Source organism: Eumetopias jubatus, unplaced genomic scaffold (assembly GCF_037043125.1).
Source record: "Eumetopias jubatus isolate StellerSeaLion01/CBP00866 unplaced genomic scaffold, mEumJub1_p1.0 scaffold_12, whole genome shotgun sequence".
NCBI classification, from domain to species: Eukaryota; Metazoa; Chordata; class Mammalia; order Carnivora; family Otariidae; genus Eumetopias; species Eumetopias jubatus.
Genome location: NW_028274818.1, coordinates 103,072,191 through 103,099,815, shown reverse-complemented (window position 1 = coordinate 103,099,815; position 27,625 = coordinate 103,072,191). Strand labels below are relative to the sequence as shown.

The following is a 27,625-nucleotide window of genomic DNA, read 5'->3' as shown; positions in this document are numbered from 1 at the left end:
AAGGAAGAGTGTTGGCACAGAAGAAAAAGTTAGGCTAGCTGGTTAATCCGTGCTGTTTGGGTCGTCAGCGTGCATAACTTAGTCTCAAAATGGGAGAAATGGGAGGGCGGGGGTGGTGGTGGGGGGATCCGTCACCATCCTGTCCGTATCGATCAACTAAACCGATAACCACCAGCTCTCCGGTTCCCTGTGCTGTGAATTCACAGCCATAATGTGTGTGCATCTGGCCCTTAACGAGAGTTTGTGGAGGCTGAGTAATGTTTGGACAGAGAAAAAAAACTGATCGCATTCAGCAATATGATCTTCAGCAATCGACAGCTGGTGATGGAGGAGCCTTCAATCTTTTATTTCATCTCAGGTTGAGCAGCTAAGTCTGATGTTTAGGTGTCTGTTGTATTGATTTCCAAACGACAAAGAAATTTCCAAAGCCGTCAAACAAACAGGAGACTTATAAAATGGAGTTGTGTTTCCTAGCAATTTATGATTTCTTCCTCATCAGTTATGGATATTTCATTAGTGATTAGTCAGAAACTTGAAGCTAACTTTGGAGTTTGTCATTTAGAGCTTTCATATCAATTTCCTTATAACACAAGAAATAACAGTCCTATAAATAAAGCAAAAGGCTATGTCTGTAGGCAGATAATGCGGTGCAGGAAATAAAACATAATTTCCAAATATATGCAATTATGAAAAACAGAACAACAAAGCAGGCGATGTTTCAAATTAAGTTCCTAAATGTACATTTCATTTAAGCTTAATAAAATATCACTTATATTGCAGTAATACCATTTAATTATTAAAAATCCTATCCAACCAGATTAATAACTATGTAAAAGATGCTTGTCTAAATTCTAAGTTTTTCCTCCACTCAGCAGTCCCTCATTATGAAGACTATTCATTTTTGAAAGGATTTTCTTCTGTCCTTCAAAGACCTGCTGTTAACTCATTTTTAACACTATAAATTATTTACACCAAGAACTTGGAAATGGCAAAGCAAAATAGAGAAGATGTCACTGATATATCATTTCATGTTTATTTTTCACCTACTCTGTCTTACTGGGCTCAGGCGAAATCTTAAAGAAACATCATTCATAACAATCTACAACTGTTTTAAGGAAGGAAACCAGACTGCGCTGGGACATGAGCTAGGTACCTTCCCAGACACTGGACATGTTCTATCCTAAATATCCTCTGCAACAGGTCCATGAGGCAAGTTTGCCCCTATTTTGCAGACGGGGAAAGAGAGGCTCGAAGGAGTGACACAGCCAGCGAGCGGCAGGGCCTGATCGGACCCCACGTGTTCTGCTTCACCATTTTGTGCTTTCTCCATTAAATCATGCTGCTAGGACAACTTGCGATAATTATCTCCTATAATTCCCAACACTGCATTTCACATCAAATGCCATTGCCTTATGATTTGGCTTCCGTTGGATCTTAGCAATCTTAATGCCTGATGACAATAAATGGTGCCAACCCCCTCCCATGACACACTGTGTGAATATATCTAAATTGATGTTTTTATTAATTGGTGACATGCCTTGAAAATTCAGCCGCAACAGGGTAAGAGTTTTGGGGACTTGGCAACCAGATAGGCTATGCTGGGCAAGTTTCCGTCTGTTATTTGAAATATGTTTGTGGTGTTTCTGCTGTCCTTTCTGTGGTTGCTTTTTACTTCAGGGTGATTGTAATGTTGGCCTCAGGACACTAAACCATCAGACCTCAGTTGCTCAGTGGGATTTGTGGTGGGTCGGAAGCCTGTTTTTATTCCCTGAGATTCACTGCTTTTTTTCATTGAGTTGGGGCTTTAGAGGTTTTGGACCAGAGAGAAGCTTCAGGGATTCACTCGACCACTGAACCATGTCTTGGAAGTCAGTAGGCTTCATAAGCCAGTGGCTCAAGAGCCTGAGAAAGACAAGTCCATTACTGTGGTTACAGAAGAGCCCAGGACTCAGAGGGACCGATGGTCCCTCCTGCTCTGTGAACGCAGGACGGAGATAAGGGACCTCTGCTCCCAGCACTGTCTATTCCAGAACTTATGAGACACTGAAGGGACCTTGATCCTGAGACACGCCCCCCCACCCCCCACCCCCCCCACCGCCCCACCGAGACAGCCTCCAGTCTGGTTCTCTACCTCCACGGGCAAAGCTGGCTCTCTGTTGTCGGCATAGGACCTGCCGACCAGAAAACGGTTGTTAATTTCAGGTCATCCACGGAGATCGCGATGCTCACTTTCCTGGCTGCTGGTCATCATTCGTGGGTGTGTTAGGAGGGGGTGGCAATAGGCAACAGTACCTGCTTCACCTTTTTCTTTTTAAATTGAGAAGCTTTATTCTTGAGAACAGTTTTAGATGTACAGACAAACTGAACAGATGGTACAGAGAATTCCCATCTACCTCCTGCCCCTCCCCCACTCTCCCCCATCTTTAACATCTTGCGTCAGTGGGGTACATTTGTTACAGCGAAGGACCCATATGATGCATTATTATGAACGGAAGTCCACAGTTTACATAAGTGTTCACTCTTGGTGGTGCATAGTCTATGAGTCTGGAGATGTGCATAAGGTCATGTATGGACCATTGCAGTATCATACAGAGGAGATTCACTGCCCTGAAACCCCGGTGCTACGGATCCCTTCCCTGGGCAGTTTCATTATCCTGGAATTAAGCGAAAACCATACTCCTGGAACCAGAAAGTATGAACAAATATCACACTCGCAGTGGGCTATGAACATTCTATGACGGATCTGGGCTGGTAAACAAAAATTGTAACAGCAAAGAAAAGAATTATAGGCAGTAGAAAGTAAAACAGGGTTGCTATGGGAAAGTAAATCTTCACTGGGTGAGGTCCGAGCCCAAGTCTGAGGCTTTGTTTAATCCCCCCAAGGTAGGTACCATGATTATTCTATTTTACAGATGAGGAAGTGTAGGCACAGAGTTTAAGCAATTTGAGCCCAAGGACACAGAGAGAAAGAGCATGCTGCATCTAGATTTGGATCTGGGCTGCCGAGAATCGGGGAATGTTCTTTTAACTTCCATCAGGAGGCAGGAGCTTGCTGCATCATTATTGCTCAATTCACCACAGCCTGGTAGGACGGGCTAGCTATGGTTCAGCTGTTACAGGGGAGGCCACGTTCTCAGAGAGGTTCAGCCACCAGCTCAAAGTTGCCCAGCTGCATCGCGGCAGAGCCTAGGGTTTGGCCCCCAGGTCTGTCCCGTCTGATGTCCACGCCCGTGACCTTCTCTGCCCCAGGGCCCCGTGCTCTCTGAGAAGGAGGGTAGGTGAGGATTTAGCTCGTTTCTTCATCAGCCCAGTAGCCGCTACAATTGTTCCCCGGGAGCGCGAGGCAGGCAGTTTTTAAGAGAAGCAGCGACAGGAAATTTGGTCTATTGTTTGAAACAAGAGGTGCAAACAAGTCTCCGCTTTGAAATGCTGAATAACAAATCCCGCCGGGAATGGAGAGGCGAGAAGCTACAAGATTCCTGAGCTGGTGTCAAATGCACACGGGCGGTGGCCGAGGGCAGAAGGGCAAGAGGCGGCCCTCGGAGAAACTGGGGCATGATTTGTTTGAAGAGAACATGTCTTAAATAGATCAGGCTCCAGAGGACAGCCCGAGGGCCAGGGGGGTCATTTCTCCTTTTTTCCTAGAAGGGAGCCTGTTTTTTTTTGAAGGAAAACACCACCACGTCCAAAGGAGGGGGAGGGGTGGGTGGGAGGCAAGCGTCTCAACAGTGAAATGCAGAGCAGTTCCCAAAGAAAACCCCACCAAACCCCACCACCTGGTCTGCCTTGGTCGGTCATAAAATGCTATCGGATCAACGGAGCTTGTGCAAACTGATCCCACCTCCCACTCACAGGTCCACGGTACAATGAGAGAGGGTAGGATACCCGACTTGGAATGACTTGTCATCGCTCGGCTTAGCCTCTGATAGCGAGCCCATGACCCCACCCTCCCGGCCGCACTTGTAGCCAAAATGGGATCGTTGATCAGATATTTCCCCAGACGGTCCATTAGACCAGACTCCCCTAACGTGAAGAAGTAAGAACCCCTGGGCAATCAGCAAGGAGAATCCCCGATGCTGGCTAGGAAAACACACCCTTCTCTCCTGCTCAGCTTGCCAAACGCCCTGTCTTGCTGTTGTACTTCAGGGGACTTTTGACTCTCCCGGTCGCCTCTCCTTTGTAATCGATGTCTCATTCAAGACCAAGGTCAGCTTATCAATCTTTATTATAGATGCCCCGGACCAGGGTGTCTGGAGCCTCCACTGCGGCAGAGAAATGTCTGGAGACAAAAACTCCACGGGGAAGGACTCCTGGGAAGGACTTACCTGTAAGGTAAGATGAAGGGATTCCCTCTGGGACGGGTAATGCCCAGGACTTCCTGAAGGGGGGGGAAGAGAGAGAGGCTACCCGTCCCAAGTCCCAGGTGGGTTCCCACCTATCAGGTTGGGGCCCCGGGGCAGCTGCAGGTAGGTCGAGGGCCGTGCAATAAGACCAGACATCGGAGAAGTCTCCTTACCTCTCTGATCCTCAGTTTTCTCATATGGCAAATGCTTCATGTCTTGCAAACCTGCTGCGAAGATCAGAGATAAAACTGGGCATGGCGCGGGACAGATAGCAGGTGCTCCCTGGATAGTAATTGTTGTTATTTGGTGGTTTTACAGACAAAGATGACTCTTCCAGGCTTGTGACTTTCAATCTGGCCTTTTCACCCTCAGGACATCAGTAGATAATAGGATACCCTGCATGGCTCTATTCCCAACCTCTTCCAAGAGATTCCATTAAGATGTTTTATTTGGGGGAGGCCTTGGCCTCAGGAGTCCCCAGAGGGGGAAGAAGTCAAGGGAGGTGCATGGCTGAGAACGGCGCTGGGGGCCTCGGACCCTGATGTCACAAGAGCAGTGTCCACCAGCTCTGGCAATGGACCTGCATGCAGTTGGGGTTTCCTGGGCTTTTCCCCCCATCAGATATGTTCTCGTGCACATCAAATAATCTCCAGGATGGAACCAATTACATGTTTCCCATGTCTTTTCAGCCAGATTTTCAACTTCCTCCAAGGGCAGAAGCTACTGCTTTCATTCGGCTTTATATACACCCCCCACCTTGCCTTCCCGCCTGTCCCCAGTGCTCATGCGCGGGGACACACACACACACACACACACACACACACACACACACACACACTCCCCACCAGCCCGACACAGTCTTCCGGAGCAGTTGCAGATCCGAGCTGACTCTAGTTCCCATCACATTTGGGAAGGCAGGAAACTTTGCTTTGCTGTCTGTGGTTGTGGCATCAGCCCTGATTTCTGAAATAAAAGGTCTGGGGGTAAATAGGCCTTGAAGCTGAATATGAGAGTAGCCTTTGCCAAGGTCAGACCTAACAAAGATTTCATTCTGGTAATAAGGGCTTATGTTGCCCATACAGAGAAGGCTGAAGGGTTACAATCCTTGGTGGCATGAAGAATGTATGGCAGGGAAATAAAATGCATTTACTAGCCAGCAGTGACACGCACGGGGATGAGTCGGCCACAACGAGTGATTCTGTCTCCCTCTGGGATTTCTTCCCATGGTGCTCAACCATCCTATGGGGAAGGAGCAGAGAACTCCTTCGGGTTTCAAATTGGGCACACAGTAGGCCCTCAATAAATATTTTTTGGAGGAATAAATACATAAAAGCATCCATTGCTTCCAAAAGGCATTTGGGAGGGGGCAGCTGAGATCATGCCGTTAAAAGGTGGTCAGAAAATTGAGCAGGCGCTTGGCAGCCTGGGTGAGAAATCGAGCCTCTTCATCAAACAGCTTTTGGGTGCTCTGAACCTCAGTCTGCTTGTCTGTGAAATGGTATTATACCAGCGTGAGGGCAGAGAAGCAAAGTGAGGGTAGGTGGATGTAATTCCCTTGAATGAGATTAAACAGTGGCTTACTTTTATGGGGTGCTTACTCCATGCAGGTAGAACTCAGAGCATTTTATGTAAGTTTTCTGATTTCATCCTCACGGCACACAATGAGGTGTGCACTTCTCTTGTGGAAACTGAGACTTGGCGACGGTAAGTAATATGCTCAAGGTCAAACCATCCCTAGAGTTTGAACCCACATCTGACCCTGTGGTCGCTTGCTTCAACGCAAACTGCCTCTCCTTAGCCCTGCTGCTTAAATGCTGACTGATAAGGCAAGTGTCTTTTTGGCACGCTACATTGGAAACGGGTGCTCAAGTGGGGATGGGTCGTTCGCAGGAAGGGCACATGGCTGGTGGTGCTGTGGCCCATCATTCAAAATGGCTGACTCCCCACTTGCCCCTTTGGAGGTACCACCAGGATCTGCCCAACTGGCCAGTCTTTAAGATGCCAGCCGGCTTTCCACCTCCTGGGCTCCTGGCTGCACGACCCCATTTACTGTTTCCCTCCTTTGTGTGGTTTTGGTCTGTGCAGCCCTGGGCATTCTTTTCCTGGCCCCAGACACCCTCCATCTTTCTTGCTGCCTCTTCCCTCCCACCCTTTCCAACACCCCAACATTTCCGAAGTCTTTGGCTCATCGAAACTGAGAAGGCATCTCAGATCAAAGCTAGTGCTGTTGGGGGGGGGGGCGCACCTGGCTGGTTTAGTCGGTAGAGCGGATGACTCTTGATCTTGGAGTGGTGAGTTCGAGCCCCACGTCGGGGTAGAACTTTAAAAAAAAAAAAGCGAACGTTATGGCACGTACTAGCATTATAGTTTCTTTCCTGGATATTGTTTGTCTTCTGCTTCAGTTGAATCCTTATTTTTTTTCCACATTGAAAAAAAATGGTTATTTTTTTACTATTGGTATGGACCTATTCCCAACAAAATTGTAAGCTTCGAAGGGCAGGGACCTTGTCCGCCACTTCTGTGTTTCTTCATAGTGTCTGACACAGCTCTTTGCTCAACAGATAGTATTCAGTGATTAGATGGTGGATGTTACAGCATTATTGGTGACATCCTTATCTGCCCCCAAAACAACTTTTGGAAAGAACACAAGGAGCCCACACAGCCACCGTTTGGCATTTGGCTTGTATCTGTTGCACCTTCCACCACTGGCCATAATGACTTCAGTTTTTCCCTAATGCCTTTGTATCTTATATTCACTTCAATTAGTATTAATAGAACAACACATTGTACCTTTATGGGATCTTTCTTTGGAGAGCTCAAAAGCATTTTACAAGAAAGTATTAATTATTCCTATTTTACAGGCAGGAAACCTGAGGCAAAGTCAGTGACTCAGTGGCAAAATTAGGACATGATTTTTCCTCTGTTTTCAATTGTCTATTTTAATCACTAGGTCATGCTACCCCTTCTGGTTAGAGTTAAACTACTGTTTAAAAAAATGCCATATCAGCCTTTTTTGCCATCCTTATTTTGAATAATATTCACTATTTTCCTGTATTACAGAGATAGCATATGCTCGTGTAGAAATGGTACAAAACACAGAAATTAAAGAAGCTAACACTTACCCATTAAGTCATTGTCCAGAGGCATGCACGGTTAACACTGAGGTATATTTCCCTGTGGCATTTTCTATGAATACAGAATCTGCTGTTCTTTGCTGCTGGGCTCACACTATGGCCTGTTTTCCTCCTATAGAATAAAACTTTCCTCGTGTTGTTACATATTTTACAAGCATAACTTTTAATGGCTACACGCTATTTTATCATTTCTGTGTTATAGGACATTTAGTTCCTTTTGTTTTGTGGTTTTGTTTGTTGTTGTTGTTGGTTGATTGGTTTGCTTGTTTTGTTACCAGAAATACTTCTGTGCTGAAAATATTTGCATTTCATTATTTTATTTGACATTTTTTACTTTTCAGATTATATGTGTGTGTGTGTGTGTGACTATTTTAATTAGAGAAAACGGCTGCTAGATTAGAGGCCCATTTTCCTGGCTTCTTTTTTCTATCACACACAAAGAACATTTTGACATCCTATGAGATTCTGCTAGCTACTTAAACCTCTAAAGGTATTATAATACAGAGTCTTAAAAACTGACACTAGATCAAATATTTAGTGTGAATGGAGCTTGAGGGAATGAGAAAAGTTTTCTCCTCACTGCTAGAAATATCAGCTTCCCTATTTTCCAGTGAAACAAGCTTTCAGGATCTTCCAAACCACAGTTACCTGGGGGGGAAAAATAATATCCAATCCAACAGTGCTCATGACAAAAGAAAATGTAATTACATTTCATGAAAACAAATCTTCATTCAGCTCCAACCATATAACTGCAGAGATGTGTCATAAATGATCTTGCGGAGAAACAAAACAATATTTTGCTTCATGTTGTATATGCGATTTTAAAAAAAGCATGTCTCTACTCTATATACCCTGGCACCAGGGACACAGTTGTGTGTTTAAAATATTGGATGGCAAACTGATATTGTAAGAGCAATATTAATAATGAAAGGTCAATATAAATAGAATGCATATGGCTCATAGCTCCCAGGAGGAAAGAAAAGGAATTAATATAAGGTCTTAGCACAGAACATGAACTTTACATTAAACAAGATAATAATAATATTTATACAGTACTTTACATATTTCAAGCCCTTTCAAGCTACTGTCGATGTATACTATTAATTTCTAGTGATTCAGCAATGACATCAGTGAGAGTCATATAGGAAGGCATTTATTTCCATAGTATACAGGAAATACATAATATGCCATTAACATGGGCATCTCATGATGAGGAAGAGGTTAAAAGGGGGAAAATGAGATGCCATATTCTAATAAACTAAAAAGTTTGAGAAAATTTATATTAGAAGTTTAGTAAAAAGAGACTCTGGCGGGGGAGGGGTGTGGCTGGTCAGGTGGGGTTGGGGGGCAATTGGCTGATGAGAAGCCCCAGGTTCCTCCTCACGGCTTGGGAGTCCCAAAGCAGTGAGCAGTTGAATCCATGAAGCTAGATGTATTTTCCAAGTTTAAGACTGAGCTCCTTCCAAGAGATCCAGCTCCAAGCTTTCTCTTTTAAGAGCGAGGAGAGCAGAATGTAATCATTAAAGGTGCAGAAAGATACCTAGAGCTAGTGGCATCGACATATGCTGTCCAGAAGTGGAAGGCAAAGTTAAATGGTGGGCCAGAATTTAAGTCTTTGAAGATTTCTAAAAGGGTCTTGGAGACTGAGAGATGCTGTCACCAGACAGAAGCTGATAGGGGTGGGGAAGAGGAGAGCCTACTGCTTAGAAATCATTATAGTTTGTTCTTACAAGTTTGGCAGGTTCCTGGTACAATTATATACATTTGGCGGATAGAGATGAATTATGTACTATGCATGTAATTACATGTAGCAAAATGTGTACTTTTATTTGGTGGGTATTTACATAGTAGAGTGAATAGTGTACTTAGAAATAATTAACATAAAGTATTATTTAAAAAACAAAACAATTAAAAGTAGTTTGGTTTTCTTGAGCGCCCCCCCCAAAAAAAAAAGAATCTGGAATCTTCCTTTTATTTATTCCAGTAGTCCATGCCAAATTGTTCTGGAAGGCAGTCTCCAAAGACAAAAGGAAGACAAAGTAATTTCCTTCTGTTATTCATACTCTTTTGATTTAAGGAAAAGGCCTCTTCAAATTTAAAGTGTCTCAAAACTTCTGTCTGGCCTTAGATATCCCTAAATTTAAAACATTTACAAATTCAGTCAGCTTGAATGAATACCTTGATATAATTTTCAACTTCTATCTTTGTAAAATTGAGATTCTCTTATGACTTATGAGGGGTGTGATTCATTTTTACCCATGTACCACAAAGTAACCATGTGTTTATGTTTGTTTGTGAATAAATTATGATGCAAACATTTAGCATCATGTTTTGTCTCTGCTTATCTGAAATATTTCTTGTTGAACACTATTCAAAACCAGTTCTAATTTGGGTGCAAAAATATTCAGAAAGTGAATTAAAGTTTTGGAATAAATTTCTTTAGTTTTCATTTCAAGCACATTACATAGGATAGAAGATCTCTGAATTTTTTCATTATTCACAGAGTTTAGATCATTTTCCAACTTTTTCTGGAGATAGAGTTTCTAGGCGAAACTTTGTTTTATGAGTCTATTATAAATAAGATCTCAGAACATAAAGCCTCTTTTGTGAGAGAGAGAGTATGGCTTTTTTTTTTTTTTTTAATAATGCTCTACATGGTAAGACATTTTTCAGTTTGGAAGAATTTCTTGACGGTTAATTCCTTCAAAAAATTAGGTTAAGTGTATCAGAGCAGTTACTAACCTAGAATTTTAGAAAACAAGGCAATGTATTTTCCTTTCTTGGGGGCTGCGAAAGAGGACCAATTTAGTTATTATCAACCCATATGGTATTTTAGAGAATTTGCCAATTTTCACCTTACGATTTAATCAACTATGTGTAAATGTCAAGAGATAGGAGGGGCCACTGATGCCAGGAAGGTAGGAGAAGGTAAATTTCTAAAAGTGCTTTACCATTTTCTGTAATTAACATTCATCGGTATTATCACACCTCCAATATGGCCCCTGTATTTTTCTGAGGCAAAACAAAATGGGTCAGAAAAGAAATTTAGGAATTCTGGACTCATCCTAGTTGCTAGTTGCCTTATTTGGTGCTACGCTGTATTTCATTTAAAGGTGTCAAGAACAAACATAGTTTTGGTTACTCCCCCTTCCCTCTTTCCCCTCATCTGGTTACTTGGGGCTTGATTTTTAAAAGCTGAGGGATGGAGAATTAGTCACAAACTTGGGAACTGTGAGCTTTCTTTCCCTAAAGGGAGAGCCTGAACATCAAAAAGTGAAAAGAATGCCTCTGGATTGTTTTCCTTGTGCTCCATTGTAAGAAAATGACTTTTAGTCAAGATGCTTCGCTGTAGTGGGCCAGTTATCTTGCTAATCTGTCTCTTTCTCATACTTTGTTCTAGGGGGTTCAAGCCATCATCTTACTGTCTTTGTGGGTCCTAATGGAGGTCCAAGTCCTAAAGCCTTTCTATCTTCTGAATATTTTATACGGAAACAGTTTTGTAGATCTACTATGTTTGGATGTCAGTGAGTCCAAACCTTCTATAATGGCGAGACAAAGTCAAGCTGAAAAAAATAAAGAAAATAGTCTTTAGAAATAGATATAGTTTGTTCTGATCCTATGTATACACTCAAGAAAAATAAAATGTACTTTTATAGGTCCCTGCTGATTACTTCACTCTGCTAATTTTTGATCAGTGGTTTATTTTGAATGCCATTTTAAAGTGGTAACATTTTGTGATGTTGGCAAAGTTATTCCAGCCGCCCTTTTTTCCCCCAGGAGAGCAAGAAGCCTTGTAATAACGCAAAACTTTGGTAGAAGACACCTAAATGTTATTTAAATAGAGCTTGACTTCTGAGCCAGTGTATTGTTTCTCTACTAAGTCAAGTTAGCATGCAAATAACCTAAATATAACCAGAAATGTAACAAGGGTATCTAATACTCATCAAATTTATTTCTAAAATATTGCAGTGGATTCAGAACCCTGAATTCCAACCAGATGTACTTCTGGAATATTACACAGGTCATATATATTTCACTTTTTTTGGTTCAAACCCAGGGGATCGACACGATAATTAGATTGAGAACATCTGCACCAAATCCAAACCATTTCCCTGATCCTTCCTTGAGCCTTCCCCACGGGAGGTTTTTTGTTATGTTTTGTTTTTTTTTCTTTAAGCCCTTGCACATTTTATTTGTCTAGCCACCTTTAGGGCAATTCCGAGGTCTCGCCTGCTTGCCACCGCACAAATAGGAGGGGAGCGCAGACGTACCCCCAAGAGTGGAATAATGGGGGGGAATCGTTAGACGTGGCATCTCGTCGGGACAGGACTCCCCAGAGGTGGCAGTGCAGTTTCCCGCCTGGGGCCTGGCTCCGGGACAGGGCGTGGCCAGGCGCGGGGCGCGCGGGTGGGCACGTGCGCGGGGACCCGAGGACGCGAGTGTCGGGGCGCCGCTGCCCTCTACCGGGCGGCGCGGTCGGAGCTGCAGCGCGGCCGCCAGCCGACTGCGCGCGCGGGCTCGGGCGCCCTACACCGAGGCGGTCCTCGGCGTTCCCGAGGTCGCCAATGCCCTGCCCGGCGCGGCGTCACAGCATCTGCGGCCGAGGCTCGCGGCGCCCCCGCCCCGCGCCCGCGCGCTCCCACCCACCTGCTTCCTGCCCCCTCTGCTAGTCGAAGCCTAGACCGGGACGCCGAGGGAACCCCCCGGTCGACCTCGGGAACTACGCGTTGACGACACTGAGGCTCCTGGTCGGCAGCGCGAGACCTGGGGCACGTGTGTTCTCTAAATCTTGTGGCCTTTCATTTCCAGGCCGCTCATTCAAAAACGCTTATTTCACCCCCACGATCGGCGCTAAGCCCTCGAACTTAGCTGAAAAGCAGTTATATCCTACTTACATGTTTTATTTTGCATTCCAAACGAATTTTATTTACCTATAATTTTCAAGATTAAGGAGTTTGGGGGTTTGTTTTAACTAATTACACGTCAAATGAAGTGCGGGAGAGTAAAAGTACAGTGTTCCTCCTGGAAAAGTCAAACTCACACGTGTGTATAATCAATTAAAGATGACGATCATAAAACGTGTGCTTTTGCCAGGTTTCTGCGAAAAAAGAAATCAAAAGCAAATTGACTCTTGGGTTTAAATTTTAGCATTTCTGTAAACCAGGGGCCATGCTGTCTGGTATAAATGCACCTACTCTTTACAAGTTTGTGCACCAAAAGGAGTGAAAACCGGTGTCTTGAACTACAGGAAGTTTCCAGGGCTGTTCCGCTGAAGCGGTGCGGGGGGATACACAACGGTGCGCCAAGACTTTTCCTGTCTTGGCCTAAGCGGGCGCAGCTCAGGCGGATGGGGGCCGCTCGGACCCCTGGCCACCGGGATTGCGGTGCGCCTCGGTGCGTCGCGGGGACCGCACTGCCACCGTTCTGGGCGTTAACGTGTGCAGCGACAGGAGGATCAGGGCTGGTTTCACCCCAACTCCACTCCCCCCCCCAACTTGAAACGCTGTCCCCGGCAGGCTCGGCCCGAGTCCGGCCGGGGCCCAGGGCAGTGGGTGTGCGGCAGCCGCCGGCCAGCGTGCCTCGCACACGCGGGGCAGCCGTGGGCCGGGCCCGCGCGGGGTCGGGGCTCGGGCAGGTGGTCGCGGCGGCTCCGCGCGCTCGGGGCCCGCAGGAGGGCGAGCGAAAGCTGCGCGGCTCCGGCACCCGCCCAGACGCTGCCGAAAGCCCCCGACCGAGGGCCCCGGAGGGGCTGCGCTCGGCCGCCGCCGGCCCCCGCGACCCCCAAGCACGCCCCAGGTGAGCCGGGCCCGGGGCCTCCCGCGGGGGCCCGGGCGCCCCTCCCGCCGCCCTCCAGCGCCCCCTCGGGGCCGGGCCGGCGGCCGCCGCCCGCTGGGGGCCGGGGGCTCGGGAGGGGCGGGGGTCGCGGGCCGGGCGCCGGACGCCGGGGGGGAGGGGGCAGGGGCCGCGCGCGCCAGGCCCCGCGGCGGCCGCCGCGCCCTCGGGCTCCGACTCCGGCTCCGGCTCGGGCTCGCCATGGCTGCGGCGGCGCCGTGAGGAGGAGTCCGCGTCCTCCGTGGCGGCGGCGGCGGCCGGCTCCAGGCCGGGTTTTGGCGCCGCCCGCCTGCTGCCTCCTGGCGGCTCCTGAACTCCAGCCCCCTCTCTATCAGCCTCTCACTCCGTCTCAATATGTCTCAAGATGGCGGCCAATGTGGGATCGATGTTTCAATATTGGAAGCGCTTTGATTTACAGCAGCTGCAGGTCAGGCTTCTGCTCGCTCGGCCTCTCGCCCGGGGGTGGGGGCTGCGGGCGGTCGCGGCCTCCCCCGGGGCCCCGGGCTGCCCGGCCGCCGGGGGGCCGCGGCGGCGGGGAGGAGGGGGGTGCCGGGGAAAGCGGGGCCGAGTCGGGGACAAGTCCCTCTCGCTCCCCGGCCCCCATTGATAACTCGCTTGATCAGAAATTGATCCTCTTTGTTCAATTCATCGATCAGCCCAAGATGGCGCCGGGAGCCGCCGCCGCCACCGCTGCCCCCGGTGCCGGCCCCCACCCCGGGCGCCCCCCCGGCCCTGCGCCGCCGCCACCGCCGCCGCCGCCGCCGCGGGACCGGGGAGGGGGGCGGCCCCGGCGGCCCGCGGGGTGCGCGCGCGAGCGGGGAGCGGGCGGCGGCGGGCGGCGGCGGCGGCGGGCGCTGCGCCGGGAGGGGGCTGCGGCCCGGCGGCGGCGCCCGGCCGCGCGCCCCGCGCCCCCGGCCCGCCGTATTCCCGGGGAAAGTTTGTGGGGAGTTGCTGTGGGGGGTGAAGCGCCTGCCTCTCCAGGAGGAGCCGCCGCCGCCACTGCCGCCGGCGCGGCGGAGCTGGGGCTGGTGGCGCTGTGGTGCCGCCGGCTCGGGGGAGGGTCAGAGCGGCCACCGGCGGCGGCGGCGGCGGCGGCGGCGCGGCCCGGCTCCGGCCAGGCGGGCGGGTGGCCGGCCGGGCGTCCGGGCGTCCGCGCGCCCCGGCCCCGGCCCCGGCCCCGGCCGGTCCGGGCCCCGGCCGCCGCGCCGGGCTGTCAGCGGGCCGGGGCCGCGCCGCCGCTCCCGCACCCGGCGTTGGGCTCTCCGAGCGGACCCCGGGGTTTGTTTACGTCCGGGCGGGCGCTCCGGGGCCACCCGCAGCCGCCCCGCTCTTTTGTGTGCCTGCACGAGTGGTGCGGACCGGTCCCTCCGCGGCCAGAGACCCCGGTCGGGGCGCTTGGGGGAAACTTGTGAGGGGCGGCGGGCGCCCGGCGCGCGGAGCCCGTGGGTCGGAGCGCCCGGCGGGAGCCGGTGCGGGCGGAGGGCAGCAACTTTCCCCGAGCGCAGGCCCTGCGCTGCGCCCCGGCGCGCCGTTGGCCCGGGTGGGGGACGCTTCCTCCCCGCCGCCTGTCCCGGCGGCTCTAGCCCCGAGCCCAGGGGCTCCCGCAGCCCTCAGTGACCCGCCCGCTCCGCTCTGGCCCTCTTCTCAGGGGCCCTGGCGCCCCCCCCGCAGGGTCCGCGGTGGCAATGGAGCGCGCGGCTGGTCCTTTCCGCAATGCCTTCTCGGGTCGGGTTCTCGAAGGCAAAGCCCCGGGGGTCCCCCTCGACTGTGGCGTGCTGGGCCACGGTCCGCGCGCCGAGCCCCGGGCGCCGTGGGGGGATCATGCGGAGGCTCCTCATCCGGCGCCGGTGCCGCCGCGGTGCCCAGGGGGCGCGTTCCTGCCTGCCACCCCCCACCCAGAGGAGCGGCGCACCCTCGGGGTTCGCCCCGAACCTGCCGGCTCCGCGCTCGCGGCGCCTGGACAGCCCCGGGACTCTGCCAGGTGGATGTTGTGCGTAGCCGGAGCCAAGTTGAAGGTGAGCGGCGTGTGGGCCAGAAGCCCGGGGAGCGCTGCGGGGGGGGGGGGGGGGCGGGAGGGGAGGTTGGTCTGCGGCTCGCCAGGGCCCAGGGCCGTCCGGTGCTCCCGGGGTCACCCAGCGTCCCTTAGGGGACGGCCGCAGCGCCCAACTCTGAGGGGTGCGGGAAGGTAAACTTGACCGAACTTTCCTAACCCGGAGGACCGGTGATAGTGACCTACGATATTTTTAGGAGGGAAGCAAATGAACTCCAGATGCAGCTTCGAATGAAATGAAGCGGATTGGGTTAAAACATATATAAATGGAGTCTGACAGCTTTAATTGTATATGCTTGTTTTCTGTTCCTGCCTACGTGAGAACGATAAAGCAGACTCATAGTCGTTATGAAATTTCTTCAAATTTCTCGCTTAACTAGGAAGAAGACTATGTGAAATATGTATTTTCGATAAGATTAAAACTTAAAGGAGTTTGAGTATTTATTGACTAAAATAGATTACTCCGGAGTGTCTATTGTGTAAATTAGATTCCTGAATGTAATGAACCCAGCCGAATGGCATTTTTGATAAATTGAACTACCCTGTTTTAGTAAAAATAGCTCCCTTTTACCATAATTTAATTCCTGTGTTTACTGTAAAACCCGTTGTGGAGTTTTGAAGAGACAAACCTTAATTTTTTTTCCTTGTCTTCCTAAATGGACATTTAGCCGAACATCAGTGAAGTTTATTTTTTAAGCATCTTGGCAGAACTCCATGGGAGATGGATTTGGTTTCCAGAGAGGTATTAGATTTTATGAACTCTTTGACACCCCAAACTGGCTGGTGATTAGCTACTTCAGGATATCATGAGGATGTGTAACTGTGTAACTACAGGATTGGATTGGAAGTTTCCTTGTCAGTTTACGTGAAAGAACTTTAAGGTATTGGTCTTGAAAAAGCAGATTATGGGAGCGAGCATCACTATCATTCTCTCTACGGAGCATCCATTGACTTTGGGTGGTAGATAAAGATTTGGCCTTAGATGATTTCCTGTTGCCACTCCATCACAGGTCTGAGAACCTTCATTTGGCTATGGAATGCCAGAGTTCAAGTATAAGGCTAAACTGCTTCTTTCTCTGGGCCCTGAAGAGGCCTTTTGAGTTGGTATCCAGTTTAAGGTCATCTCTGTTCCCACAGAGTGAGTGAGCCAATGAGACTGCAGTTTGAGAAGAGAGAATTCATTAGTTTCAGACTCTTCTCATCTTTCCAGAGCCCCTGACCCAGAGATCGGGTTGCCTCCAGAGCCCCGTGCGGGCTGTGGCACTGCCACCTGAGGGTAGAGACTAGACTCAGACCCAGGTTGGAGACTTCTGCGGGTTTGCTGGAGACCAGAGAGTTGAGCCCCTCCCATGCCTCTGCTGCACCCCAGTGAGTGGGGCCTGAGTTCTTGTCCCTCTGCTTGGTCTTGAAGCTGCCTTGGGATGTGGACTGAGTGCGCAGGAGGAGAGCTTCTGAGGATTGAGCTCTATTTCGTTTCCTTTTTAGTCCCAAAGGTTTGTGGTATGGAAATGTCAGTGCTTTGGTGTTGCTAAGACTAGTTGGACAAGTTTTTTTATCCTATCCCAGACTTGTAAAAACCAGGCTTTTTTTGGGGGGGGGTGGGGGTAACAGGAAAAACACCATTGTATAAATTTGCCTTTTAAATACATGTTTGAAAAGAGGACACTTTCTAAAACAAGCTCATGTAACTCTGTGTGTGAGCGAAGCTCTTGGGGATGGGGCCTGCCAGTGACTGGCTTCCCATGGGGGCGTTAGTCCTACGTGATGACTGGTGCTCCCCTTTAAGGAGTCTCCCCAAAAGTAACCTTGAAACGTTTTTCCTCTTTTCAAAATCAGAAAATAATTCCAGTTTTGTTGAAAGTCCGTTTCTCTGATGGGTTTTAATTTGCGTTTTCCTGTTATGGCAGTGTTCCCCAGAAGTATATTATCTTGATTACAATATGTATCCCATTCAATACCCTTTAGAAACTGAGGAAACAAATCATCAAGGAGTTCTACACAGCTGCTGTCTTTGTTTTCTTGGTTCTTTTAATATCGGTGTCTTTGAGATTGGGTGTGGGAGGGGGTCATTGTCAGTGGATTAAAGGTTTTTTTCCTCTCTGTGAAACTATGTAGTTTTTTTTTTTTTTTTAAAGGTGCAAGGCAGTGAAGGGATGGGGTTATGCAAGAGCTCCTGATACAGTTGGGTCCGTCAAGTCCCCCTTTGCCTCCTTCCCCAGTTTCACATAGCTCTTGCCAGTAGTTAGCTACCTGAAGAAGTTGGAAGGGCAAGGAGACAAATTGCCAATCCCCTCAGGAATTACTGTCTCCTAATCTACTGAGCTAACCTTAAAAATGTTGTCTGGGGAGCCAATGGAAACCTTTAATGGCTGTTGAAAAAGACTCCGGCCCTGTTGTGTACAATTAAAACAGACCCAGCAGGGTTTCTGCAGGAGCTGTGCAGAAGGGCTGGTCTGTGCTTCCTGACCAGCCCGCCCCCCCCTTCCGGGTCCACCTGTAGCAGTCAACAATCAGAACTGCTCGAAAGGCTGTGCTCCCTGTCCGTCTTAGGAGACCAAACAAGGCTCAAAGTAGGAAATCTATATTTGTTTCAGCTCATTTATAAAGCACAAGGAACATCCTCAGTGAAATGAAGGAAGGACAAATTTGTTAGAGGGAAGCTGGCACATTTGTAAAAAGAGAAAATCATCACATGAAAAATCGGACAGAGCTAGGCCAAATTCCTACCTGTGCTCCTGTTTTACACACTTCATGCATTTGGTGTCATGTAAATTTCACATACTTAAAAGGCAGGTGTATCTGATGGCCTGTACCACAAATTTGACCTTCAAGTTACTTTACTATATAGGATCCTGCGTTGTTTTAGAAATTACCTAAAAGCCTATTTATAGTTCATTTATCATATAAAAGTGTAAACATAATTGCTTTTCCTGTGAAAGGTCTGATTTTTACAAGTAACTGTCAAAGATAGAAATGGTTTATCTTGTTCTCTTGTTTTGTCTGAAGCTCTGCATTATGGCTGCAGAGAGAGAGTTTTGGTTTCAACTGAAATTCCCCTGCTTCTGATTGTTTAAACCAGACCCTTAATCTTATTTTAACATTACTTAAAACGTTCAAAAAACCCGGAAGAATTGTTTTGTATAAGTAGCAAGTGAATGTAGTTTAAACACTCAAGCAATTCTGGTATCTAATTGGAAACAGGTGGAATTCTTGGAATCCTGTGTTTGAATCTTATTATAGCAAAGCACAGAGACACTTTTTACTTCTGGCCATTTGTTTTGTTGAAGCTATTTGAAGAGGGGCCCCGTGACCTCTCATTACGCCCCACTACTGTTTACCTGGACGTTCCAGTCGTGCTGGGCATTTTAGGAACTAGATGCCTGTGTATGTCTGGACACCCAAGACAATGGTGCGTAAAAAGGAACTTTAATGGCATAATTAGGCAAGTGATTTAATATCTGTATTATATAGCATTTATGGCAAAGAAGTTGTGAATTCACTTGTGATTTCTGATTTAATAAATATTTATTGACATGAGCATTTGGGTACATTTTATTACACTCTGATAATGATATAATGATTTAGAATTCAGAGAGAAATTACTTTTCCCAAAAACTCTACATTTAGGGCTATAAATGCACATAGCAACCCCCCTCCCCCCGGGGCAAAAAACAAAACAAAACAAACACCAAACCAAGTTGGTTTCAACAGTGTCAGTGGTGGGGCTCTCTGAATTATCTCGGCCATTTTTCCTATTCTAGTTTTCAAAGCCAGCTAAATAGCCCTGGTTTTGCTCTATGTTTAAGAAGCAGGTTTTGGTTGGTGTTTAGGTATTGATTTTATTGAAGAGGACAGCTAGGATTTGTATTGAGCTGTTGTTCCTGTCACAGTTTTGGATTTGCTGAGCTGTAATCAGTCCCCATTTCGGCTGTCTTCTGAGAAAGTGGGTAGCAGAGAAGGTCTTTGGTGGAAGGTGTCCATGCAGGAAGTGACCTGGGATTAAGGGGGGGACTGATGGCGGCACTCACCTTCATTGGCACGATAGGAGAAACAGCTTTGAAGCACCTTCGATTTTTAAGAAGTTCACATGCTACCCTATTCACATGATACGTCACAGTTACAAAACATAATGAGGGCAAACAAGGATTTCTGAAAGACATCTAATTTGTTGCAAAACCCATCAAGGACCTTTCCTTCGAAAAGTAAACAACTCTCTAATAAAAATAATTCTCATTCTTGCTGTAATTAAATTCTGAGAGGGTGATGTTAGTGCACGAAATAAATCTTGTCATTTTCTTCATTTGAATCTGAAAGCTCTTCCTTGCTGCAGGAGGCCCAGGGCAGTCGGCAGAATTTTTGTGTTTATTAGAGCCCTGGGCCATGGGCAACCCGGGAAGTTCCTCAGACCTGGTCCGTACCATTCCCACCTAGAGGAACCCCCCCCCCCCCGCATCCTCAGGAACCCCGTCAGACAGGTGGCTGGAGGAGCGAGGTTGGGAGTGTTCATTCCTCCCAGGAATTTACCCAGCACCACAAAGCGACTGGGAAAAATAGCCAGGTAGGACATTCACACGGAACTGAATAGATTCTGCTTCCTTTCATTGAAGCGCTTCTGAAAATGGGTTGGTCCACACCTTTATAAAACCCAAGAGGCCACAGTGGGGCCCACTCAGCTGACAATTGAAACCCTCAATGCTTTTGACTGTGATATATGAAGTTAGTGTTGGAAGAAATTACCAGAACTTACTCTGAAGCTTGTTCTCTCTTAGCATTACCCTGAGCATACCAGCATGGGGCTTGTTTTCTGAAAGACATCTTTGTATTTGGCCGTGTTTATTCAATAAGTTAAAGGAGTTAACGTTTTTTAAAAAGTTATGTATGGTTGCGAGGTGTTCCGAGTTTGGTTAAGGGAAAAACAAATTGACAAATTAGCTCTTTCTTAAGTGAACATTGCGAAATTGCAAGAAATGGAATGCCATTCTGACTGTCATTAAGATTTTACTTGGGTGTTGACAGCTTTTTGCTAAATGTAAGATGTTCGGATCCTGTCCACTCAGCTGGAAAAAAAAAAAAACAGAAACAATTAGCTTAAAAGCTTCCCAATTTCCTCCTCAAAGTCTCTCTTACCTTGGTTCTTTACCCCCAGCACATTTTTTTTCTCATCTAGTTTTATATTTTTAAGACCAAAAAGAATAGGAAGTCCTTTTAGGCATCTTGGTTCCGTTGATATTTTAGACCTGTGAGCGTCTTTGGTTGATGGCCAGCTTCCCTCCCGTTTTTAGGGGAGAAATCGCTGTTTAGGTCAGAATAGCTTGGTGAACGCTAATCAATGACACCGAAGGTAAATCCTTGTCTTCCAGAGCCCGAAGCTGCAGGCAGGAGCAAGGCCCATGGGCCGTTGGTAAGGAAGGGCCTCAAAGGCGCCACCCTCAGCCCGGGCGCCTGCTCTCACCGCTGCCTGCCATTTCTTGCCCCTCTTGGAGCTCCAGCCTTGCCAAGCCTGTCCCCTCCTGTGTTGTGACAACTGTTGTTTTCGTATTTTTTTTTCTTTGTAAGTATTTGTGGAGCTCCATTATTTTGAGATTCTTGGAAGAAAGATACTATGTAAATGAAAATTAAAAATAAAATTCTTGCTGGAGGGAATTGTGCATTTAATTTTTCTGATTAGGTTTAGAAAAGACTTTTTTTTCCCTTACCCTGAAAATAGGAACATTCTGTTGCTCCTATCACCGTTTTTGCTTCATTCTGAAAGGTGTGGCAGATAATGGTGAAACATGTCCTTTATTTTCTGTTTTTCACCATGATAGTTGACCTAGAACTTGAACCCACGCGATTCTGTGTACAGTGAATTATTTCTGTTTCACAGTGTTCTGCTCTGTCCTCGCTGACCGTGTAGGTAGCAACTGCCCATAGAACACAGACCTTTTAGAGGGGGAAAGATTTGGAGTCACCAAACACACAGAAATTACAACCAAAATTATGAGTGGCCCCGCAAATCAATTTCCAACTTCCCTTCTTGTTCACATGGCAGAGATGTTATAAGTCGTATGATTTTCAAACAAAACTATTGACTTCAGGAGCATTCGTGGAAACATTAATTCACTGGAATCGCTTCATTTCAGCTGTGCCTCGGTTCCTTACATAATATCTTGTGCTGTCACAGCAGCCAAACGGGGGGTGGGGGGCAAGGTCAGGTTTGGGGTCATGCTCCTGTTCCGGAGGCACGTGGGGGACTCCGGAGCCAGACGGGAAGCCTGGGCTGCTGCAAGGCACCCATCCAGGTGACTTGGTCCTCTACGGACCCCACAGTGGCAGATGAGCTCGGGGGCGGGGCCAGCAGTGAGCTCTGAGGGCCTGGAGAGCAGTGCTAAGCAGTCAGAAAGTCGTCACCTGGAGCTGGTCACTCCGGGGTGGGGGGTGGGGTCACTCCGTCGTCTCTAGATTTGTCAGCATTGGCGTGGGATTGGGGGAGGAAGGGTATTGCCTGTTGTGGCTTAAATGTCATTGTCAGGGGAGCGAGAAGTGGTTTGCAATCATTTTACTTTGCTCCAGTGTTGGTATGTAATTATGCTGTCATTTTACAACGCACCAATACTTTAATCTCTTGTGTGCGTGTGTGCGTGTGTGTGTGTGTGTGTGTGCGCGCGCGCGCGCACGCAGTTAGTTTTGGGGGCTGCTTGTATGCAAGAGCCAGATCTTTCCAGCACATGAGAGCCCAGCTGAGAGTGTAGCCTTTACTTGTTTCAAAAGTGTCTGTTGGAAACAGGTCACAATCCATTGTAAATGTGGCTGCCCGATTAATCTTCCCAAACCATTGATCCCATCATGCTGTTCTTTCTCCGTAAACTCCCACAGTGGCTCTCCTGGGTGCAGAATGGAGACCACTTTCCTTAGGCGAGCGGAGTTCCTGATGGTTGGCTCCACTTACCTAAACCTTTCGCTCCAATTACAGATCCCAGATTCATGCTCAGTTCGGGGAATGCTCTCATCCTCCCTCTGCACGTCTGAGTATCAAACCTTCTTTCATGCACTCCTTTCCTTCCCTTTTGACCCAGCGCTGCAGGAGCCGCTGTGCACCAGGCGCTGGTGATGCAGGGTAGGATAGTAGCACTTGCACCCTGGGGGAGCGGGCACCTGGCATTTGGGCTGTGACGGAGCCGTGTGCCATGAGTTGTCGGAGGGCTGCAGAGGAAGGGAGTCCGCATTGGGGAAAGCTTCCTCGGAGCAGAGAGAAGGCCTCGGCTGAGATCTGTGCACCTGGGGAAGTGTGGGAGAGAGGGCATCCCAGCAGAACAGCGGGGAGCGGGGTGGGGGGGTGGCTGGTGGTCTCTGAGGCCTGGCTCCCTTCCCTGGACCCCACGTGACATCCACCATAGCTTCTGGCTGTCCTTTACCACTCACGCTCCTGTTCTCCACCTCACGTTGTTAAGTACGTGCTGTTTCATCCCTCCCTGTGCTGTAGCGCCCAGCGAGTCCCACAGCGGGAGCATCGTCGGTCTCTGTTAAGGGGGACAGTCCCGGATATTCTGGTTTAAGACGTATTCAGCTGGTTCACTTAAGAGTGCAACCGGAATTCTTAGGGTTGTGCAAGGGAGATAGCTTATATTAAAATGGCTGTGTTTTGAAAGCTGCTGATAGGTATATACGCCAAAGGAACCCGCATTTCTTACTAAATTTCATCCTTGTAAAGCGACCCACACATTGGTTAAAGTATATGTAATTGTATTTGTGGTACGTAAAACATACAAAAACAAATCCACATTTTTAAAAATAGGATAAGGCAGAACAATCCTGTGACAGAGATTTATTCTTTGACTCTGCCCGGAGCCCGAATGGGAGGAAACTTCCCCCTAAGAACGGGGAAAGTGCGTACTGTAATGATTAGAGCCCATCCAATGCAAGAGAAAGCAAGCGGCAAGAGGCGTGAAGGTCCGGGTGCGCACACTGGAGAAATGTCTCCCGGGTGCTCAGCCCCCAGCAGCCGCCCCGTGGGCCTGGCGTGCGGCGAGGCAAAGGCCCTGGGCCAGGCCCTCTTCAGAGCAGTAGCCTTCATAGCCTGCATGCTTTCTCTGCTTCTGCATTTACAAAGAAAGTACCTAGGATATTTTTGTGGAGGTGACGTCACTGTCTGGCCGCATAAGCATTTGCATGGATTTGGGGAAGTGAGGGTTGCCAGGGGCAGCTGAGAGGAGCCACAGACCCCAGGGGCCAGCCTGGGTGGCTGATGGGGGGGCCCCGGGCCGGTGTCCACAGGGACAGGGAGGAGGGAGAGGAGTCACCCCAGGCCAGGGGGAGAGGGTGTGCTCCTGGCGGGATCTGTGGGATTTGGGGGGGGGGGTGTCTGGTGGGAATTCAGGGGCTGAGCCCTGGAGAGGAGGAGGGGGGAGTTCAGCGGAGAGGTTGGTGTTGAAGTGTAGAAGAGAACTTGAATCTTGGGGGTTGAAGCCCGTGGAGGATTTGTGTGCATCTCAGTTGGTGCTTGAGAGGCTGGCATCATTTGAGGTAGGGAGGGCTGGAGAGCTAGTCTTAACTGGGGGACTCCCGCCCGAGTGTTAACTGCCCCAGGCCTGGAGCTAGGACTGCTGGGATGTCTCCGTGGAGGCGGAAGAGAAGGACCGCGCTGCTGCTCGTAGTGGGTTGTGCACGTTCTAACTGGTTTCATGTCCACTGGTGACAAGGCGGAGGCTTCGACTTTTTTTCCTTTTTTAAGTATGCACTAATAGCTATCATTTCCCGAGTACTGACCAGGGGCAGGCGCGTTTTGGGCCCTTGATTTCTTTCCTGTCATCCACACAACGGCCCCGGGAAGGAGAGAGGATCCAGCTGGTAGGTGAGAAGCCGGAGAGCAGTAGGCTGACTCCTGGGTCCATGGCTTTCCTGGTGATCCCTGCTATTCATGAGACGGGCTCCTATGTAGAAGGCGGGGGTCCTTGTGATGAGGCTATGGGAGGATTCAGGAGCAGGGCCCCCGGTCCACGGACCACCCAAGACTAGCCCTGGGGGTGGGGAAGTCACTTAACGTGTTAGCAGCTGGAGATGGAAATGAAGCCTGGGGGGTGGGCGTGCAGCTACCTGCGTTGACCTCGGTGGGTGGATACCTGGTTGGGACCTTGCTGGATTTGAGAAATTTCCTAGAGCCTCCCCAGCCTTGAGACTTCAGAGTCCATTCATAGCGATAGAGCTCCCCAGAGAAGGTAATCAGATCCTCCTTCGCTGGGCAATGAGCGTTCCCATCAGCAAGCGTTCTCTGATAGGTGGGGTCCAGCGACAGCCTCGAGCCGAAAGCAGCCCTCCTTTCTGTGCTCCGTCCTGGCCTCCATGTCCCATCTGTGCAGGCAGTGAATGTGCTGGAAGAGATTTGGGGAAATGGTAGGCAGGAGAGAGGCCTGATCATGGGACCTGGGGCATGGGGAAGGAGGGAGGGAGGTGGGGAGGGAAGGAGCTGGTGGCGGGACGGGGGCGCGGGGAGACGCCCTGTCCAGCTGTGGAGGTGTGGGGAGCGCGACTCTAACTGGGACTCCTCTCTGAGACACGGGGCCTGAAGCTGGTGCCGGGGAGCAGTTTGCCGTTAGATTCTAATTTTTATATTTTGCCCCTTGATAGCCAGAACAAAATCCCCGCTTGCTCAGCCCTCTGAGAGTCCAGTTGATTTAGGCACTGCAGGGATGCTGGGTTCAAATCCAAGCAGCATCACCTCACAGCCCCAACCACACGGAGTTCCATCCTCAGTGAGACATTGGAGGCAATGTCGGGGTGTGTTCAGCGAGAGACTGGTTCTGTAAGGGGTCTGCAGGTGGGCGTCTGTCCCGAGAGAAGAAGCCCCACCCCATTCTACCCCTTAGATCTCATCCTAGTTTAGTCAGGGAATCATGGAAAAACGTACTTTTAGGCTACTCTGAATTCGGATGACTTTTGCATGTCTGATTTTTTTTTTTTTTGGAATGATGCAGCTTTTTTGGTAATGAAGTTACAAATTAAAAAAATACATACAAAAAGGTGCAGTGGTCTTAGAAATAATGCAGCATACGTGAGAGAGAAGTTGTTGGCAGTTTTGTTCGTCTTGCAGTGACTCAGAGACTGTTGGGGCCATTCATTCATTCATCAAGGGAGTCTGTCTCCATGGTGCCTGATCACCCCTGGGGTGCCGGGAGGAATAAGCCCCCAGCTCTGCTGGTCAGAGAACCGCAGGACACACAGGATCCCCAGATGTCAGGTTCTAAGGGTGGGGGTCTGGGAAGAGGGTCCTCGGCCATCTTGCTCCATTGACTGACTTCACTTCCTCTGGGCCATGCACTGTTCTAGCACAGAAATTCTGATGGCCAGAGCAGCGGGGAAACCCCTGCCTTCAAGGAACTTACCTTCTAGCGGGGGAGACAGAAGGTAAACATAAGGGATATGTAAATTCCATATTGCATGTGCCCCGGGCTGGATCAGACAGGGCAGGACCTCTGTGCAAAGCCCCACTGAGCCACAAGAAGGGCTGACCAGAGTGAGGAGGGAAAGAGAGGTGGTAAAGACAAGCAGAGGGGAGGAGACTCTGTGTGGAAGGCATAGTCCTGGTGTGGGATGGGGAGGGGCAGGGGAAGAGATACCAGCCTGAGCGTGTGGGGTGAGGAAGAGGGAGGAACCTGGGCCCTGGTGTTTGGGGGCAGGGCCCCTGGGGTCGTGGGGGATGTGGCTGAGAAGGGGCCACCTGTGGGCGAGATGTCAGCAGAGAAGCTGAGTGTGGGGAAGGGACAGGGAGCAGGGCAGGGAGGGAGTGGTCTTCTGGTCCATTTGACCCCTGAGCGTCCAGCAGGCTGGTGTCGCCTGGCGCTGGCCCTTGCACACTGCCGCCTGGCTGGGCCCCATGGGTTTATTAAAAGCAGGTGGGGTGACTGCCCTGTACTTGAGCTTTGGGCGTGACTCAGATGTGCAGGGAGTCAGCCTGGAGTTTCTTTATTCTTCCCTATTTGCTTTTTGTCGGTAATCCTTTGTAATTCCCCAGTTTCATGATGTAATTTTAATGGAATTAAACTTGAACACTTTGAAATTATGTAATTAATTACGTTCAGCTTCAATTACAATGACTAATTATAGCGTGATACCTGGTGGCAAGTCAGGTAGGTAGGTGCTGGTGGGGGGTTCATGCCTGCCACCTGTCAGGACAGCCACTTTCTGTGCAGCGTCCCCAGCCACCTGTGTCCCAGGGGCAGGCCAGGGTGCCTTCCAGTCCCTACCTCTTTCGGAGCGGCTCCCTGGGACAGCCGAGGTGCAAGATGTGGATGTGTGGCAAGTGCAGGGAGGGCGGGCGCTGGTGTGCGGGAGGGCTGTTTTGGGATGCAAAGGCTCAAACTTGTTTGCAGGTTGAAGAGAAGGACTCACTTGTAAGTTTGGGGTGCCAGAAGGAAGCTGAGGGCCCTGTTGTGAGCTTCTTTCATTTTCCCTGGGATGCGGGATGGAGGCTGCTTTCAGGGGAATGGGAAGCGTCAAAGAGCAGCTAAGACGGTCTATGGAGAAAAGGAAAGGTGGGAGAACCACCTTGGGGTGAACAGGAAAGGTGGGAGCGGGGGCTTCTGGGACCAGTAAACAGAGCGTCAGACGCCAGGGTGGAGCTTTGTGTTTGCGGACTTCCTAGCAAGTCGCCCTCTGTTTTGCATGTGGTGGTGTTACTTTGTGTTAGGAGTTCCGGGGGCAGGGCAGGGGGCTAGCTAAGAAATACTTACCCCAGTTGACTGCCGCCGCTAAGGCACCCGCATCTCCTGATGGGGGACAGGGCAGCTCCAGGATGGGGGGGTGCCGTGTTCCCACTGGGATGAAGCCCTGTCCCCGCACAGGTGCCTGCCTGCCCTTCCGTACCCCAGACACACCTGCCATCCAGCTGTTCTTCCATGGAGGCTTCTTGGAAGGGGCTTGAAACACAGGCGCCTGCGTGGGGCGTCCGTGGCCAGTGTGCCGTGTCTTCGAGATGCCTGCTGTTTGTTCGAGAGGCTTAGGGCGTCTTTCCGAAAGCTGATTCTTACGTCTCAAACAGAGAGGTTTTCTTAACGCTGGCTGAGTTTTCCAGTATATTCCTTCCCCATTGGGTGTGCGGAGTGGACTGTGCTGGCCAAGGAGCAAGGAGGCCCTGTTTTCAGAAGCTTGAACAGAGGCTGTAATTTGGGTTAGGGCCATTAGGATGTCTGAAAATCTTACAGATTTCTGTTTTTTAAGGGACAGTGTGACCTGGAAACGTTTGAATGTACAACTAGTTTTCCATTTTGGGGGGTGGGGCACGATGGTGCAGA

At 49.4% G+C, this 27,625-nt stretch overlaps 1 protein-coding gene across 6 annotated transcripts in view; it reads left to right on the top strand.

Moving 5' to 3' along the window:
- Positions 1–13,539: 13,539 nt before the first annotated feature.
- CUX1 (cut like homeobox 1) overlaps positions 13,540–27,625 on the top strand; it is a 350,704-nt gene continuing 336,618 nt past the window's right edge. The window contains exon 1 of one of the 6 annotated variants that reach the window (XM_028110252.2): positions 13,540–13,736. In XM_028110252.2, coding sequence (XP_027966053.2) covers positions 13,674–13,736 — 63 coding nt within the window. In that variant the 5' untranslated portion in view covers positions 13,540–13,673. Of the gene's footprint in view, positions 13,737–14,572; positions 15,325–27,625 lie in introns of those variants that run through there. The other 5 variants (XM_028110256.2, XM_028110255.2, XM_028110251.2 and 2 more) reach the window with 5 other exon arrangements.